The sequence below is a fragment of the Lipotes vexillifer genome, unplaced genomic scaffold (assembly GCF_000442215.2).
Source record: "Lipotes vexillifer unplaced genomic scaffold, Lipotes_vexillifer_v1.1 scaffold383, whole genome shotgun sequence".
Lineage (NCBI taxonomy): Eukaryota > Metazoa > Chordata > Mammalia > Artiodactyla > Lipotidae > Lipotes > Lipotes vexillifer.
In genome coordinates this window covers 552319-570144 of record NW_006772850.1, presented here as the reverse complement: position 1 = coordinate 570144, position 17826 = coordinate 552319, and the positions used below count along the sequence as shown (strand labels likewise).

Here is a 17826-nt window from a genome sequence, read left to right as displayed (position 1 = left end):
TTCATTCCTGCTCCCACAAAGAGCATCTACATGACATAGGAGGCTTGTCCTACCACTCTGTCCCCATCAGCACTGAGTGTGGACAGCCGCCCGGGCCCTGCCTGGTCCCTGTCTTTCCGGGCCTTTTCTCACTATGGTTCCTCTCTGCTCCCCACTCCCCTGAGTGTCCCCTTCCTGACAGGGCCCAGGAGTCACAAGGCCAGTCCGTGATAGAAGTGACTGGTTAATGATTCAACTCTTTAACAATCTCCACATGCTTCATGTCTTTTTTAGAGAAATGAGTTGATCAAGGGTTCAGATGGCCTGACTGACCAAACGTTTTAATGCATGTAGATGAAACCTGTGTGATCTACAGAAAAATGTTGAAATAATCCCTTAGAGCTTGCAATAATAACAGACAATCTTTCTAATTTAAGAGGAGCCTTAATCACTTACACAATCAGGGTCCTGCATATCACTGCCTTGATTAAGAACAGTTTACATTTTCATGACAGGAAAAAAAAAAGTCTCTTTAAGCATTGGGAATATTCCCAAACTGCAGCTGAAGTGCTTCTGCAGTGGTGAACTTAGCTAATGGGGAACAAGGATAAATGTGGAGGTCCCAACTTGGAAGGAAAAACACAGGCAAACGTTCCTGGACCCATGTTGCTGGTTCCCACCAAAACCGGAGACAATCTGGCAAAATTCCAAGTGCCAAGTGTGTGCTTTCTCCTCAGCAGCTTGAAAAACTAAAATTCCTATATTCACACTCATCTTTTGGCTTAAGAAATGGGAATGGAAATGCTTGTCTTTGTATGTGAGAGAGAACAAAGAATTTCTGAAATGTGCTGAGGTGTTTGCTCTTTTCCTGGCTTATACTGGGGGTGTAGCAAGACAACTTATTACTATTATTTTTTATTGAAGTATGGTTGATTTACAATGTTGTGTTAATTTCTGCTGTACAGCAAAATGATTCATATATTCTTTTTTATATTCTTTTCTTTATGGTTTATCACAGGATATTGAATATAGTTCCCTCTGCTATACAGTAGGACCTTGTTTATCCATCCTATATATAATAGTTTGCATCTGCTAATCCCAAACTCCCAATCCATCCCTCCACCACTCACCCTCCCCCTTGGCAACCACGAGTCTGTTCTCTATGTCTGTGAGTCTGTTTCTGTTTCATAGATAGGTTCATTTGTGTCATATTTTAGACTCCACATGTAAGTGATATCATGTGATATTTGTATTTCTCTTTCTGGCTTACTTCACTTAGTATGGTAATCTCTAAGTCCATCTATGTTGTTGCAAATGGAATTATTTCATTCATTTTTATCGCTAATATTCCATTGTATGTATGTACCACATCTTCTTTATCTGTCAATGAACATTTAGGTTGTTTCCATGTCTTGGCTATTGTGAATAGTGCTGCTACAAACACACGGGTGTATGTATCTTTTTGAATTGTAGTTTTGTCTGGATATATGCCCAGGAGTGGGATTGCTGGATCTTCTGGCAATTCTATTTTTAGTTTTTTGAGGAACGTCCATACTGTTTCACACAGTGGTTGCACCAATTTACATTCCCACCAACGATGTAGGAAGGTTCCCTTTTCTCCATACCGTCTCCAGCATCTGTAACTTGTAGACTTTTTAATGATGGCCATTCTGACTGGTGTGAGGTGATACATCATGGTAGTTTTGGTTTGCATTTCTCTAATAATTAGAGATGTTGAGCATATTTTCATGTGTCTGTTGGCCATCTGTATGTCTTCTTTGGAGAAATGTCTGCTTAGGTCTTCTGCCCATTTTTCGATTGGGCTAAAACAACCTATTACTGATCACTTTGTCAACTGCACATGAGCTGAATTGTTGATACATAGCAGGGGAAGAATTCAGAAGCCCCTGGTCAAGGAGTAGCAGATCATGGGGACACATGGCCATTAAGATATGAAACTTAAGTTTAGGTATAAGGAAGAGCTCTGTAAGTTCACTCAAATCTGTTGACATTACTGAGATGCTGGACACATAAGATATCACTGAGGCATCTATGATGAATGGATAAAATGCAATACATACATACAATGGAATGTTATTCCAACATTAAAAGGAATGAACTCCTGATACATACCACAGTATGAATAAACCTTGAAAACATTATATAAAGTGAAATAAGTCACACACAAAACAAGTATACAATTCCAGTTGCATGAAATAACTAGAACAGGCAAATTTATAGAGGCAGAAAGTAAAACAGAGGTTATTAGGGGCTGGGAGGAAGGGAATGGGGAGTTATTGCTTAGTGGGTACAGAGTTTCTGTTTGGGACAATGAAAAGGTTCTGGAAGTAGATGGTGGTGATGGTTGTATGACATGTTGAATGTATTTAATGCCACTGAATTGTACACGTAAAAATGGTTCAAAGGGCAATATTTATGTATGTATATTTAACCCCAATAAATAAATGTAACAACAAAAGTAGGTATTACTGATGACCTGACGACATGCCAGTGGACAGAATGTAGGGAATCGTTTTTCTTCTTTTTGGGGCGAATCTTTTTTCTAAAGGCTCTTCAACATATTGGAATTACATAAACTTAACAGAACTGGAAAACAGTTGATTCCAAAGCAGAAATTAAGCTTTAGTAAAAGGGTGGACTGTTGAATCCAATGTGTTATTGATTCACATAATATCATCCTTCACAAAACCCATTTATAGAATCCATTTCCCCTCATGTTTGAAACCAATACTGAGGTGGGCTCCAGGGATGGGTTATACATTTGAGAAAATCTGTTAGGTCTACATTGATTAAAGTCACTTCCATCTAGACCCATAGTGGCGCGAATAGTTAATGACTCTTGAAATAAAGCTGAAAAACTTTTTTTTTTTTATGTCTCCGAGAAGACAAATGATTTACTTATGGGGAGAAGAAGGGGGACAGTTATTTCCCACACAATGTATTTCAGTGGGAAGCTGAGGTGACACTTCCCACCCCTCCCATCTTGAATCTTCCTTCAATTCCTCTCGATTCCTTTGCCTCTCAATCCCTGATCGCCCCACAGTGGCCCCTGACAAAGGCTGAACTAGTGGATCTGGACACTTAGGTCTGCGGACGCTGCTGTGGCTAGGGCTTCACTGTTCTTCCCTGGCCAGCACTGGAAACCCACCGACAAACCTCTCAGTCCATTTCGGCCCACAACTGACACCACGGTGGGCTAAACACAGTGATAACTTGACTCGTTTCTTTCTCATTTAAGGTCCTATTTACTTTGACCCCGAGACAAGGAATTAGACCATCAAGCACATAGTTCCCATCCTGTTTAGAGGAAAAATATGTGGAGGATAGGGGAAAATCACTTGACCAAAAATAGGCAATTCCCCACCCCCCGCCAAAAAAAAAACCCAAACTGAAATCCTTCAATCACACAATCAGAAAACAAGAGCTTTTATCATTTATAAGAATACCGTGGCTTCTATGAAGGTACTTATAAAGAAGTATGCATTATGGTATGAGCAGTGAAAATTCATTTTTTACCTCACATTTTTACCCTGTACTTGTCAACTGTAATGATAACATCATTCTATGTAAGCAAATCTTCTCTAGAATTACAATGAAAGAACCTATAGATACAAGGCAGAAAACTATTATGGATATAAACTGAAACTACATTCACAGAGCTGAGTGTGACTTAGATGGAGTAATTCTGGGCTGGATTTTTATATTCATTGCAGTCTGGTGGTAAAAACTACTTTCTCTCTTACAATTTACATGTACTTGTCAGAAATCAAGAGATGCTGAGAGTACAGACTTTTTCCTGAAGATTGGAGGACACCTTTACATTTTTAAAAAAAGCACTTTTGAAACAAACACAAAGGTCCCTTCCCATAGATTCTAACTCAGTGTTGCTGTAATCTAAGACTAATAATAGCAATACAAAACACAGAAGGCTTACTTTGGACTTAGTTCTCACATGCCAATAAATGAGTCTCTGCCCATTTATATTTAAATGTACAATCATGTATTTAGTTTCAGTAGACAGAAAAATAGGAATAGTTGTAAGAACTACAACTAAAACTTATCAAACAGTTAAAAAAGCTCTTACTAAGCATTACACTTACTTTATGGCTTCACACATATCCAGTCCCATTTTCACACAATTCTTGGCATGGTTAGGGAGAGAGATAGGGAGTCCGGAAACACAGTAGTAGCAGTCTCCTAGAATTTTTATTCTCATGCATTCATTCTCCTGAAAGAAGAAATCACAGAATTTCAGTTGAGTTAAGCACATATATAACGATTTTGATTTACCAAATATAACCAAGTGTTAGTTCTACTGGCATTGCCACAGTGAATAGGGTTTGTGGGAAGAAAGAAATGAGCACTAGTTGAGTTTCCCTTAATTACCCATCAAGATTGAGCCACCCTCACCTGCATGCTCCTTTACCAAAGCAGGAACAATCAGGGTAAAGGGTAGAAGGGGAAAGCTGAGAGAAAGTTCTGGAATGATTTACACTTAACACAGCAGAGGAGGGTAAAGATAGGACCATTCTCTTTAGTCTGAACAAATCCAAACATTGACAGTAAAATGAAACATTCTATGCAAAACAGAATCTTTCAGGATAGAAAATGGTAAGCAGAACTCAACTAGAATTAGAATTTTTGTCATTTCCTACTGTGCTCACGATTTTCCTTGTTTCTTTTAAAGCTGAAGCAGATTCTTACCTGCAGACATGTAGCTTCCGATAAACATCTCTACAACATAATAAGCCACCATTCAACATTGCCAAGTAATTTGTAACTTAATTCTGATCTGAGGTTAAGCTGTTTTAATATAAAGTTAGACAAACTCATTATTTTTCTTGTCTGGGTTGTATTTATATCATAATATTGCGATTAACTTCATTCATATTCATTAATCCTACAACCATTTCTAACCTTTTCAACTAGTTTATAGACTCTTCACTCAAATTTATAATAAATACATAAATAAACAAAGATGTACCAAACACAGAATTTTTTTTTTTTTTTTGGCCATGCTGCATGGCATGTGGGATGCTAGCTCCCCAATCAGGGATCAAACCTGTGCATTGGGAGCCTGGAGTCTTAACCACTGGACCACCAGGGAAATCCCAGACTTTTTTTCTTCTTAACCCTCACACAGGCTTATGTATAAAACAAACAAATTTGAAATAATAAAATGAACATAAGATCTTTTTGTTCTTAAGTATGTGTTACCCTATCTCATAGAGAGCTGTGTACTTTCGTGCTTATCTATAGCATTATAGATGATGTGTTAGTAATTCCTGATAACAATATTTTAAATAATAAAAAGGCAAAACATTGTTTATTAATAAGGCTTCTCTCCTATACTTCCTAAATATGTATCCTGAGTCTAGAAAACAGTAAGATTAAGAACAGTGAATTCTTGGCAGTCTTATCAATGATCAGCTGACTGTATATGCATGGGTTTATTTCTAGTCTCTATTCTGCTCCATTGGTCTGTATGTCTGTCTTTAATATCAGTATCAGACTGCTTTGATTGCTGTAGTTTTGCAATATATTTTGAAATCAGGAAGTACGATGCCTCGAGCTTTGTTTTTCTTGTTCAAAATTGCTTTGGATATTTGGTGTCTCTTGTGGTTCTATATGAATTTTAGGACTTTTTTTCTATTTCTGTAAAAACTACCATTGGGATTTTGATAGGGATTGCATTGAATCTGTAGATGGTTTTGGGTACTATTTTAATATTAATTCTTTCAACCCATGAACATGGAATGTCTTTCTACTTATTTGTGTCTCTTTATATTTCTTTCATCAATATTTTATAGTTTTTGGTGTATAAGTCATTCACCTACTTAGTTAAGTCTATTTCCTAAGTATTTTATTATTTTTGATGATAATGTAAATGTGTTTTCTTGATTTCCTTTTGAGATACTTCATTGTATAGAAATACAAGTGATTATTGTACATTGACTTTTTATCCTGCAACTTTACTGAGTTTATTTATTAGTTCTAACAGATTTTTGTGGACTCTTTAGGGTTTTCTACATATAAGGTCATATTATCTGCAAACAGAGATAATTTTACTTCTCTTTTGAGTTGGATGTCTTTTATTTCTTTTTCCTGCCTAACTGCTGCATCAGGAAGTTCCAGCACTATGTTGAACAGAACTGGTGAGAGTAGGTATCCTTGTCTTATGCCCAATCTTAGAAGAAAAGCTTTCAGTTTGTCACTGTTGAGTATGATGTTCACTGTGGGTTTTTCATATATGGCTTTATTGTGTTGAGGTAAGTTCCTTCTTATTAATTGAGAGTTTTTAATCATAAAAGTGTGTTTAATTTTGTCAAATGCTTTTTCTGAATCAATTGATTGAGATGATCATATGATTTTTACCCTTCATTCTGTTAATGTGGTATATCCCATCAATGGATTTGTGGTGCTATCAAACTTGCATCCCAGGGATAAATCCCAGTTGGTCATGGTATATGATCTTTTTAAAGTGCTGTTGAATTTGACTTGTTAAGTGAAATAAGCCAGATACAGAATGACAAATACTACATGATACCACTTATATGAGGAATCTAAATTGGTCAAACACAGAAGCAGAGTATAGAATGGTGGTTTCCAGGCCTGGGAGAGGGGAAAATGGGGAAGTGTTGGTCAAAGTACACAAAGTTTCAGTAATGCATGATGAATAAGTCCTAGAGAGCTACTGTACAGCATAGTGTCTATAGTTAATAATATTATATTGTATACCTAAACATTGGCTAAGAAGGTAGATCTTATGTTAAGTGTTTTAATCACAAAATAATAATGATGATGATAATGATAAATTAAAAGGGCAAGAGGAAACTTTTGTAGGTGATAAATGTTTATGGCATAGATTGTAGTGATGGTTTCAAGGGTGTATCCCTAAGCTCAGTACGTTGTATGTATGTGAAATATGTATAGCTTTCTGTATGCCAATTATACCTCATTAAAGTGGATAAAAAATAACAGTGAATGAGCAGTGACATTGAGTTCCTTAACTTAATGTGCTTTATGTAGTATTCCCTCAATGGACTGAACTATCTTTTTGCTTATAATGCTCACCAACTCCATGTTTTGAACTATGAGCCATGAACTGATATCCAAAGCATGCTGCCCCTGTGACCAGCAATGGATGGCCCAAGCTATCCTAGGCCAGTCTCTGACATTGCCTGGACGTTCCTTTGTTACAATGATCAGAGAGGAGCAGGAAGTCACACCGAGTACCTCCCTTATGAGTTATAAATTGTGTCCTCCTCAGATTCACATGTTGAAATCCTAACCCCTGGTACCTGTGAATGTGACATTATTTGGCCATAGGGTCACTGTAGATGTAATTAGTTAAGATGAGGTCATACAGGAGTAGGGTGTGCCCCTAATCAGTTTGACTGGTGTCCATATAGAGAGAAATAATTTGGACACAGAGCCTTGCGTGTGGGGAAAATGCCATGTAAACACTGGAGTTTTGTTGTTATCAGCCAAGATTAGGATATTTTTTTTCCTATTGTGACCAGGTAGTGCAACAAAAATGACCTTTTACTGACTCTAACTTTCAAGACGTTTTCTAAAGATGAGGCCCCCTCTACCCCAAACTCAACCTCTTCCTTTGGTTTGGTAAAGGAAGGAAACAGAGCTATACTCTTAGTGATTTTTTAGAATTCCCAATGAGATCTGTCATGGTCAGTTGTGCAACATAAGACACCTCATGGAAAGCTTGACCCAAGAGTGACTCTGTGAACATCTACAAGCAAGATTTATGCCTAGGAGGCCTGGCTGGAATTTTCTTTGTTGTTTAAAAGTGAGCAAAATCTCACCTATTGTTTTCAAAATCTCACCATGAACTAAACTTAGAACCAACTCTTCCTTATGTAAAGAATGCATTTTAATAAGCATAATAATGTATTTTTGTTGGGAATAATTCAGAGACAAAATTAAGCTGACCAGAAACATTTTATGAGACAGAAGTAGAGGGCTAGCAGGAAAGAAAAAAAAAACTATCAATATTCCCACCAGAAACCTTAATAGTTCCAATAAATAAGTCTAGAATAAGGGCTAGTATGATTTTTAGATCAGTTGTCATCATTTCTTCTCTGTGAAACTTCCCACAAATGAGCATATGAATGAGAAATACTGAACTTACATCTCTGCAAGTGGCACAAGGGTCAGTGGATAAAAAGGGGACAACAGTCAATAAAGGGCTTAGGAAGAAGGGATGCATCCTATTTTAGGGATTTCCCAGGATGCCATTTAACACTGTGAATATGTAATAGTTACAACTGGAGAGGAAACCATATTTCCAACCCCTTGACATCGAAATGCCTAAAAAGAGAATCTTAGAACAGCACAGGAGAGAGAGATGTGCAAATCAAATCTCATCATCTTGAATGTATTTATTATATGTGTGCTGAGTTATATATATGCAGAAGTTTTAAAAGTAGATGAAAATATATGCTAATTATATGCTATGACATCTCTCATTCCCAGTGTAGGTTTGAGATTTATCAGGGCTCAATGGCAAATAAATCCAACAAATCTACAAACAACATTCCTAAAGGATGCTTTTATGAAGAGGTAAAAAATTTATAAGGGACCAGAGAAAAAGTGAGCCCAAATTTTATATATCCTCAAAATAGAAGGCAATCACTAATACTCACCTTTGCAATTTGATCAAATTTTCCAAAGAGTTCATTCAGCATGTGGACCAGTTCTCCTGGGGAGCAGTCACTGGCCAGACGGGTGAACCCAACAATGTCCGCATAGAGGATACTGTGGGAACAAACCAGTGGGTGCCATATTTGCAAGTTGATATTCGTTAAGAAAGTAATGGTAGTTTTTCCCATTGAAAAAGTATAAGTTTTTACATTTTATATTTTTGCAAAATGCCATTTCCCTGGGTATGGAATATGTAAACATTTTGCTAAACTTTCCCATTAAATTTTTTTTTGATGTTAAATTTTTATAATGAAATGGTTGAAGAAAAAGTCATGCGATGCACTTTCTCTATTCTAGTCCGTTTTTACTGCTCACCTTTCTTCTCTCAGGGCCAGCCCCTCCCCGCCTCTCTCATTTATGTGGTCTTCATCCTGACAGTACATTACAGTGTCATAATTCTGATATCAAAGGAGTATGCTTCTATTTGAATTGTTACATAATTTTATATTATAAGGATTCCTATGTAGAAGAAGCAAAATAATAAAAGTCAAATCCTGTTTTTATTGATTCAAAGAAAAAATTCTGGCTTCCTTACTACCTGCCAGGAGAGCAGATACAGAACATCTTTCTAAAGCTCAGAGTTTGGTTTGGGGATGCATTAAACAAATAAGGACACCAACCAACATCCAATTACAGTGATAATAAGTGCTATAAAAGAAAACAGCAGAGTGCTGTAAGACAGAACAGTGGAGGTGGTGAAGAGTCAGGGAAAGTCACTTAGGAAATGACAGTACAGCTTCCCTTCATGGGATGTACAGGCTGGGAGGGCAAATGTGAGATTCCTTGGAGTTGTGTATGTGTTTAGCTAACCTTGATGGGTCAGGATAGAGAAACTATAGCACCACTGTGTACATTACAACTTTACCTACACAATAATGTGTTTATGTTTTGTGTAAAGGACTAATAAAGAAGCCTAAAATTCTGTGTTCAGGTAGTGAATATGGTATGGTTTAAGATGGGCCATGAAACAAAAATAACTGCCAATTCACAAAATTTTATGAAACATAAAATTACCATATATAGGATCCAGCAATTCCACTTTAGGTATATACCCAAAAGAGCTGAAAGCAGGAACTCAAACAGATATTCGTATACCCATGTTCACAGCAGTATTATTCATAAAATGAAACAAATGTCTATTGACATTTAAAGAAATGGATGGATGAAACTGTGATGTATAATACAGTGGAATATTATTCAGTCTTTAAAAGAAATGAAATTCTGACACATACCACAACTTGGATGAACCTTGAAGACATTAAATTGAGTGAAATAAGCCAGACTCAAAAGGACAAATATTATATGATTTCACATATATGAAATACTTAGACTAGCCCAACCATAGAGAGAGAGAGTAGCATGGTGGCTGCCAGAGTCTGGGGATGGGGCGTTGTTGCTTAGTGGGTATGGAGCTTCAGTTTGGGATGAAAAAAATGTTCTGGACATGGATGGTGGTGATGGTTGCAGAACAACATGAATGTATTTAATGACACTGCACTGTACAATTTAAAATGGTTAAAATTGTAAATGCTATGTATATTTTACCACAATTAAAAAAAAAAAAGTGTGGCAGCCGTCAGCCTGGTCCCAGGCAGAACATGGCTTGATCTCTGCTGCTGGCAACACTCTGCTCCTCAGGCAAAGTACAAGGCTTGTGGCTTCACCTTGGAGGAAAGACTTGCTCCTCTGATGATGGACAGAAGCAGTGGGAGACCTCTGGTCCAGGGAAATCAGGGCTGCTGGGGCTTTTGTGCTCTCCATTCAGATGGTGCCATAAAAACATCCCTACTTCTCCTGTGCTTTCCTGCAGAGGCAGGGACCCACAGATGCTGAGCCATGGTCCAAGAGGAGGCATTACTCTCACTCAGAGGAAGATGCCCAATCCAGGCAGCATGGGAGGGAGAATGTGAGAATGAGTGGTTGACTCTACTTCTTGTTGACAACCTCCACAGTGTTTCCTGTGACAAGACATGTAGTGGGTGAAGGAGCCCAAGATAGGCTGAATGTACAGGTCTGAAGCTGGCCCTGTGGTTACTGGGCAGGAAGATGCAGACTGTATATGAGTAACTGGGACACAATGTACAAAGGGTTATGGAAGAGGAGACGCAGAGCACTTCGGGGGTCACACAGGAAGGAAACCTGACCTAGACTCGGATCACATCACCACTTGAGAAAGACCACTCTGGCGGCAGCAACCTGGAGGTGGGCAGGTCAGTTAGAATCATATCCGGTACATCCCAGAGAGTGCTGTGGAAGGTCTATAAGTGGGGGAAATGGGGAGAACTGGACAGAGAGGGGAGATTTGTAGGAAGGAGAATGAATCAGGCTTTGTTAGGGATTAGATGTTGTGGGAAGTGTCTAGGAAAAGAAAGTGCTGAGATAAAGACAGGTTTCTGGCTGAGTACTGGGGCTGTACCTAGTGTACAAATCAAATCAAGCTTGCAGGAGAAGTTGACTAGCTCCACTTTGGTTGGGCTGAGTCTGAGGGTGGTGTCAGTGGGAGACCCAAGAAGAAGACCATTAGGTAGATGCTTATGGAAAACTATGGTTGAGTTCTGTGTCTTAGCATCATATAGATGGTCATTAAGTCCTGGGCGAGAGTTGAAGAGACCAGAGGAGTTAGGAGAGCCCTGGAAATGCTTTCATTTACAGAACAGCCTAGATTTAGGGACGAGAAAACAATAAAGAAGACTGCAGGGAGAAAACAAAGGGGAAACAATGGCATGGAAACCCAAGGATGTAGAATTATTTAAGTGCAAAGACAAGGTGAATGGGACCAAGCATAACCATGTGGTCAATAAGATAGGATGCAGAGGAAGTCATATTCAGATTTGGGAACAAGACAACTGGTGGTGAACGTAGGAAGAATGAGTTCTGTCACACGGGGGAGGTTAATGCCAGAGGGTGGTGATTTTTCATATTTCTTTCCATATGGTTTGTCATAGGATATTGAATATAGTTCTCTGTGCTATACAGTAGGACCTTGTTGTTTATCCATTGTATGTATAATAGCTTGCCTCTGCTAATCCCCAACTCCCAGTCCTTCCCTCTTCCAGCCCCCTTCCCCTTAACAATCACAAGTCTCTTCTCTATGTCTCTGAGTCTGTTTTTGTTTCATAGATATGTTGATTTGTATTGTATTTTAGATTCTACATGTAAGTGACATCATATGACAGTTGTCTTTCTCTGACTTACTTCACTTAGTGATAATCTCTAGGTCCATTCATGTTGCTGCAAATGGCATTATTTCATTTTTTATGGCTAAGTAATATTCCATTGTATATATGTACCACATCTTCTTTATTCACTCATCTGTCAATGGACATTTAGATTGCTTCCATGTCTTGGCTATTGTAAATGGTGCTGCAGTGAACATTGGGGTGCATGTATCTTTTTGAATTGTGGTTTTTTCCAGATATATGCCCAGGAGTCAGATTGCTGGATTATATGGTAGCTCTATTTTTAGTTTTTTGAGGAACCTCCATACTGTTTTCCATAGTGGCTTCAACAATTTACATTCCTACCAACAATGTAGGAGGGTTCTCTTTTCTCCACATCCTCTCCAGCATTTGTTATTTATAGACTTTTTGATGATGACCATTCTGATTGGTGTGTTTATTGTTCTTTAAAGAACAATATTGTTTATTGTTCTTTAAATTACCCACTAAGTTTTGGGGTAATTTGTTACACAGAAACTGATAACTAATACAGGTATTATGCAGACCATTATCAACTGCTTGAGATTGGTTGTGTCTTCAGTCATTTTTACAGGTCTATTGTTCCCAGATTATATCACAGCTATTTAAAGAGAGTCTGTGATCCTATTTAGATAGACACATTTATCGTTACACATTTTGAATACCAATAAGTGACATAAAAATATTTCTGGAGATGGAAGGGGCATTGCTGATTTTCATATAGTTAAGGCTGGAAAGAGCAATTTCTACTATAGTATATCTTGTCAGACACCATAAATGTTTTTTATTTAATTATGTAGGTAAAATGCTTAAAAACCTAAATGCAGTCTAGTGTTTTAAATAATTTTATTCCTTTTTTTGGCTGCACTGGGTCTTCATTGTTGTGTGCAGGCTTTCTCTAGTTGTAGTGAGTGGGGGCTACTCTTTGCTGTGGTGTGCGGGCTTCTCATTGTGGTGGCTTCTCTTGTAGAGCATGGGCTCTAGGCACGCAGGCTTTGGTAGTTGCAGCACATGGGCTCAGTAGTTGCCACATGTGGGCCCTAGAGTGCATGGGCTTCAACAGTTGCGGCACATGGGCTCAGTAATTGTGGCATGCGGGCTCTAGGATGCATGGGCTTCAGTAGTTGTGGTGTGTGGGCTCAGTAGTTGTGGCTCATAGGCTCTAGAGCACAGGCTCAGTAGTTGTGGTGCACGGGCTTAGTTGCTCCACAGCAAGTGGGATCTTCCTGGACCAGGGCTCGAACCTGTGTCCCCTGCATTGGCAGGAGAATTCTTAACCACTGCACCACCAAGGAAGTCCAGCTTTACTCCTTAACATGTATGAATGTTCTCTGTCTCTGTGTGTGTATATATATACATATATATATACAAACACATAAATATATGCACATATACATACATATATATATATACATATATATGTATATATACACATATAGTTCTTTCCTATTATTCCAAGAAAAAAAAAGGTGGGGACTATAAAAATATTTACTCCAGATTCCTCATTTATTCAATGTTTTTTCCTTAGTTCCTACTTGATATGCAACTTTTTTTCTCTGTTGTCTCCCTTTCAATGTGCATTTCTCATTGTATATTAGCTCTTTGTGTGCTTGGGCCATACCTTTTTCTAAAATCATGTGTTAAAATGCGATTTGTCTTAGCAATGCATAAATTAAGCTACAGTTAAATTTGTTTCTTAATACACTTCAAAAATCCTTGACCTGAAGTAACCAGACAGAAGGCTGTATCACGCAGTGGAAAAGGTCTGGACTTGAAGGCAAACAGCCCTATTACAATTCTAGACGATTCTAAACACACTTTAGTTTGTGTTTGTGGTTGTTGTTATTAAACTATTGAATGGGGTGGGGTGGTGAGTAACCCTGACAACTAAAGGAATAACATAATGAGTGAGACATGCACAGGTTACTTTCTGAGATAACCCAGCCAGAATAGCAAGCACCACTGCAATGTAATCGAATGGATGAAAGGACAGCCCCCAGAGAAGTGGTATCAGGAACGGGTGGGCATGGAGAACAGTGAGGACCAGGGCACCCACATGTGGAGAGGTCCCACACCACTGTAGCCAGAGATGGAGGGCAGCACAGGAGGGAGCACCCTCTCCAGACTGAAGTGAGGACCTGCACAGCTCCTCTCTAGAGCTCAGGGGAAAAGAGGTCCTATACCATCCTCCTTCCTAACCACAATCCCATGTTAGTTTTCCAGTTACTGGGAATCTAGAAATGGCTCCCTGGGAAGCATGGATGGCTGTGCAACTCTTGGAGAAGCAGTAACTTTCATTATAATTTAATTTAGGTGCATGTTGGTCCCCTATGATGCTGGGTACCAGCCATACCCCAGAAACCCAACATTCCTGATTGACAGCAGAACATCCAGCTTCCCTGGAAAGTGCTGGCTTTCCAAGGCCCTGCCATTGCCAAGTCCACCATGAGGAACCAGTCCTTGTGCCTAGAGCCCATGACTCTTTAATCTTACTGATACTGAGTCCTGGGTTTCAGGGACACAGTGAGATCTGGCCAAGGAGTTCCCAGAATAAGGGCCCCATTGTCTACTTCTCTCCCTTTTGTAATTGATGGTCACAAAATGCAATAAGTAGAGGAACCCATTTTCTTATCTTAATGTGAAGGCCCAAGAGGCAGCACATGGGTAGGTGGAGTGATAATTACTCTACACGCAAAGATAAACAGTTCCAAAGGACACATGAAACTGTAAGATTATGGGCTCCCAGTTAAATATGTCCCCCACCTGGCATACAGGCTCCCCAGACTTGCTGCGGAAGGAGAACAGAGCAGCAGCATACCTGACGTTGGTGTGCCGCTTGACGTACAGGTTGTGAAAGTTGTTGGTGTTTTCCATTTGGCCGGCTTTGGGGCCCTGCAGCCTCTGGATGATCTCGGCTTTCATCTCCATGGCTATGTGCGCTGGCAGCAGGGACAGCAGAAGCCGCTCCTGAAACCAGGTGTGGAAGGAAGACCAAGAGATGTTACACAACCAAGGTCACAGCCAAGTATCATCTGAAATCAATACTGATTTGTAGTGGGGCTAATTTGAGGACTCTTTACAAGTTAAAATACAGATTCTAGAAATACATATTGAAAAAAATATATAAAATTTTCTAAGGTCAGAGTGTGTTTTTATATTATTTATTGAGTTCTAAGCATGTCTTTTTCAGTATGGAGAATAAAGGAAGGCATAGTTATTTCCCTGAGGGTATTATTTATCTATTTCGATTTTAAAGTAGTGAAGCAGAAATAATATGCCAGAAACGAGTGGTCAGTCTAAGATACAAAACACTCATTTTCACCTGCTTGTTCATTTGAGAGATAAAGTACAAGCTTTATTGCACTTTTGAAAGTCAGCCAATATTCCACATTTCCTACGTAAGAGTCACATATTTTTAAATATTTCATTTCCTCTGTGGTGACCATCTAATCCTCTTTAGTGTTTCTAAACTATTATAAAGACAGAGTCAGAAATATTAGCTTCTGAAAAAGACATCACCTATGAGAAACTATAGGTGGAACACAAAAAAATGATAACATATGAGATTTTCTTGTATTTTTAGTCTTTAAATTCAGTATATCTGGTACACAATAGCATGCAAAATTACACATACTTTAATCTGTATTTATTATAGTTAGAGTGGCAACTTTTCCATTCTCTTCAAGGAAACTATGCAAGTTTTTGAGAAAAAGTATCATCGACGGCAAACTTTGCAAGTTGATATTCATCCTTGAGTGTTTTAAACATTAATCTATTACAGAAAACACCATATTCTTCAGGCATTGTGGATTTAGCTAGTGGTATTCAGCATGTATAAACAAACGTTTTTTGAATGCCAAGTTTTCTCCTTCTTCCACATTGTCTCTTTTTTTCTTTAAAAAAATTTCTTTTTGGTGGACAAAGTGGTGAGAGAGTAGAGGAAGGGGTGGGGAAGCTGAGCTTTGCTCACAGATTCACTGGTCCAGGTGTCTGTCCCCTGGGCCCACCCACAGTGCACATCGCTTTAGGGCTGTTGGGAACTTTCACCAAGGGAGCAGAGGGTAGGCCAGAAGTGCATCTTAATGAAGATGAAATGACCCTTACCATAGCCCATCCCCAGCCTGACCCAAGAAAAGACAGGTGCAAAGTCAACAGGAGACTCAGCGTGTGCCTGTGTAAGGTCTCAGTGCATGGTAGGGAGCGTTTCCCTATGAACTGGCATAACTGAGTGATGATTGTTTGTTCATTCCTTCCGTCCTTCATTAACCCAATCAGAAAACATCCATCACTGCCCATTAAATGCCAGACCCCTTGATAAGCACTAATGGTAAATGCAAAGACGAAGGGGACAGTGTCCCTAATATCATGTTGTTCATGATCCAGAAATGGGCCCACCCACAGTGCATAGATGTTAGATGAGGCTAGAAAGACAGGCTGGTGTTTGGAGGAAGCCACGTGCCTGGGATCTGGGAAAAGAGGGGGAGCTAATAGACGGGGAGCACCTGCTATGCACCACATGCTCCCAGGAGCCATCTTCATGTGAACCAATTGAATCAAAACAACAGCATCATTTGACTGGTATTGTTACCAACCTCCTTGCAACAGAGGCAAAAAGAAGCAGTTAGATAAAGGGCAGGGAGCTGACACTTGTCATAACACTTGTCACACACCAAAGGGAATTTTATTGGTACTTAAGTAAGAGAACACTTTTTAATAAACATCTTTTCAATTTTTTGTTAAATTCCCCTTGATGTTTCCATTTAAATTAAGAAATGAAATGCAGAAATCAAAATTATTTTTTAGTAAGGTAAATGTCCATATATACATCTGGGGAAATATAAATTAATATTAACTGTACAAAATAATGAGGCTAATGTCTGGTGTGGTCCAAAATATAACAGAATGAAATGCACAATGACAATAACACAAAAGATGAAATGGGAGTCAATGGAATAAAAATGTTCTGAGGTCCTAGAATTGTGTGAGAAGTGGCAAAATAAAGCATTTTATGTTAAACTATAGTAAGTCAAGAATGGATGCAATTTCCACATCAGCAACAAAAAGTTTGAAAAAATGTATGACTAACAGGCTAACAGAGAAACTGGGAAAGAAATCCTTAATTAATCCAAAATAAGTCAATAAAGAAGAGTCAAAGAAAACTAAAAACAGGTAGGGCAAATAGAAAATAAATCATAAAATGACAGTTATTAGCCTGTTGTGCCAGAAATTATACTAAAATTAATGGACTAAATATTTCTATTAATTGACTAATACTGATATTTTGGACTGAAAAAAGACAAAACGTAACTCTAAACTACTCACAATAAACACATCTTAAATATAAGAATACAGAACTATCAGAAATAAAAAAGAGATACACCAAAAAGAGATGAATTATAAAAACCTTAATAATAAAAAAAAGCAGTATACCTATACCAATATCAGAAAAATACTGTAGATATTCCAGTCTTAAGGGAAAAGACTGACAAGTCCACAAATTCTTTAGAACTTTTTTTTTGGTGGGGGAAATACCACTAGATTTTATTGGGGACATTGGCAATATACCGCCTTATGTTGTTCTTTTCACTCAAAGAGACTGGTGGTATGAAGGGCAGTGAAGTGGAGGGCTTGTCTATTGCTTTATTTCTCAATTACTGCAGGAGTTCTTGGAAAGTAGCATTTTCTCTGTAGTTATTTGTTCAATGAATGAATGATCTGCTGTGCATTTTATCTGGGGCACAATAAAGAAAAATGTAATTTCAAAGCCTCTGTTCTTTGTTGGTACTACATACGTGGAGACCTGGGTAGACAGTGCTTATGATTTTTTTTTTTTTTTTTTGCGGTACGCGGGCCTCTCACTGCTGTGGCCTTTCCCGTTCAAGAGCACAGGCTCCGGATGCCCAGGCTC

At 38.5% G+C, this 17826-nt stretch overlaps 1 protein-coding gene across 2 annotated transcripts in view; it reads right to left on the bottom strand.

Moving 5' to 3' along the window:
• Positions 1–17826, bottom strand: part of ADCY2 (adenylate cyclase 2) — a 435394-nt gene that overhangs the window by 127720 nt on the left and 289848 nt on the right. For both annotated transcript variants that reach the window (XM_007447921.1, XM_007447922.1), the window contains exons 5-7: positions 14737–14885; positions 8664–8775; positions 4101–4228 (exon numbers count right to left, since the gene is read on the bottom strand). In XM_007447921.1, the coding sequence (XP_007447983.1) occupies positions 4101–4228; positions 8664–8775; positions 14737–14885 (389 nt within the window). The remainder of the gene's footprint in view (positions 1–4100; positions 4229–8663; positions 8776–14736; positions 14886–17826) is intronic.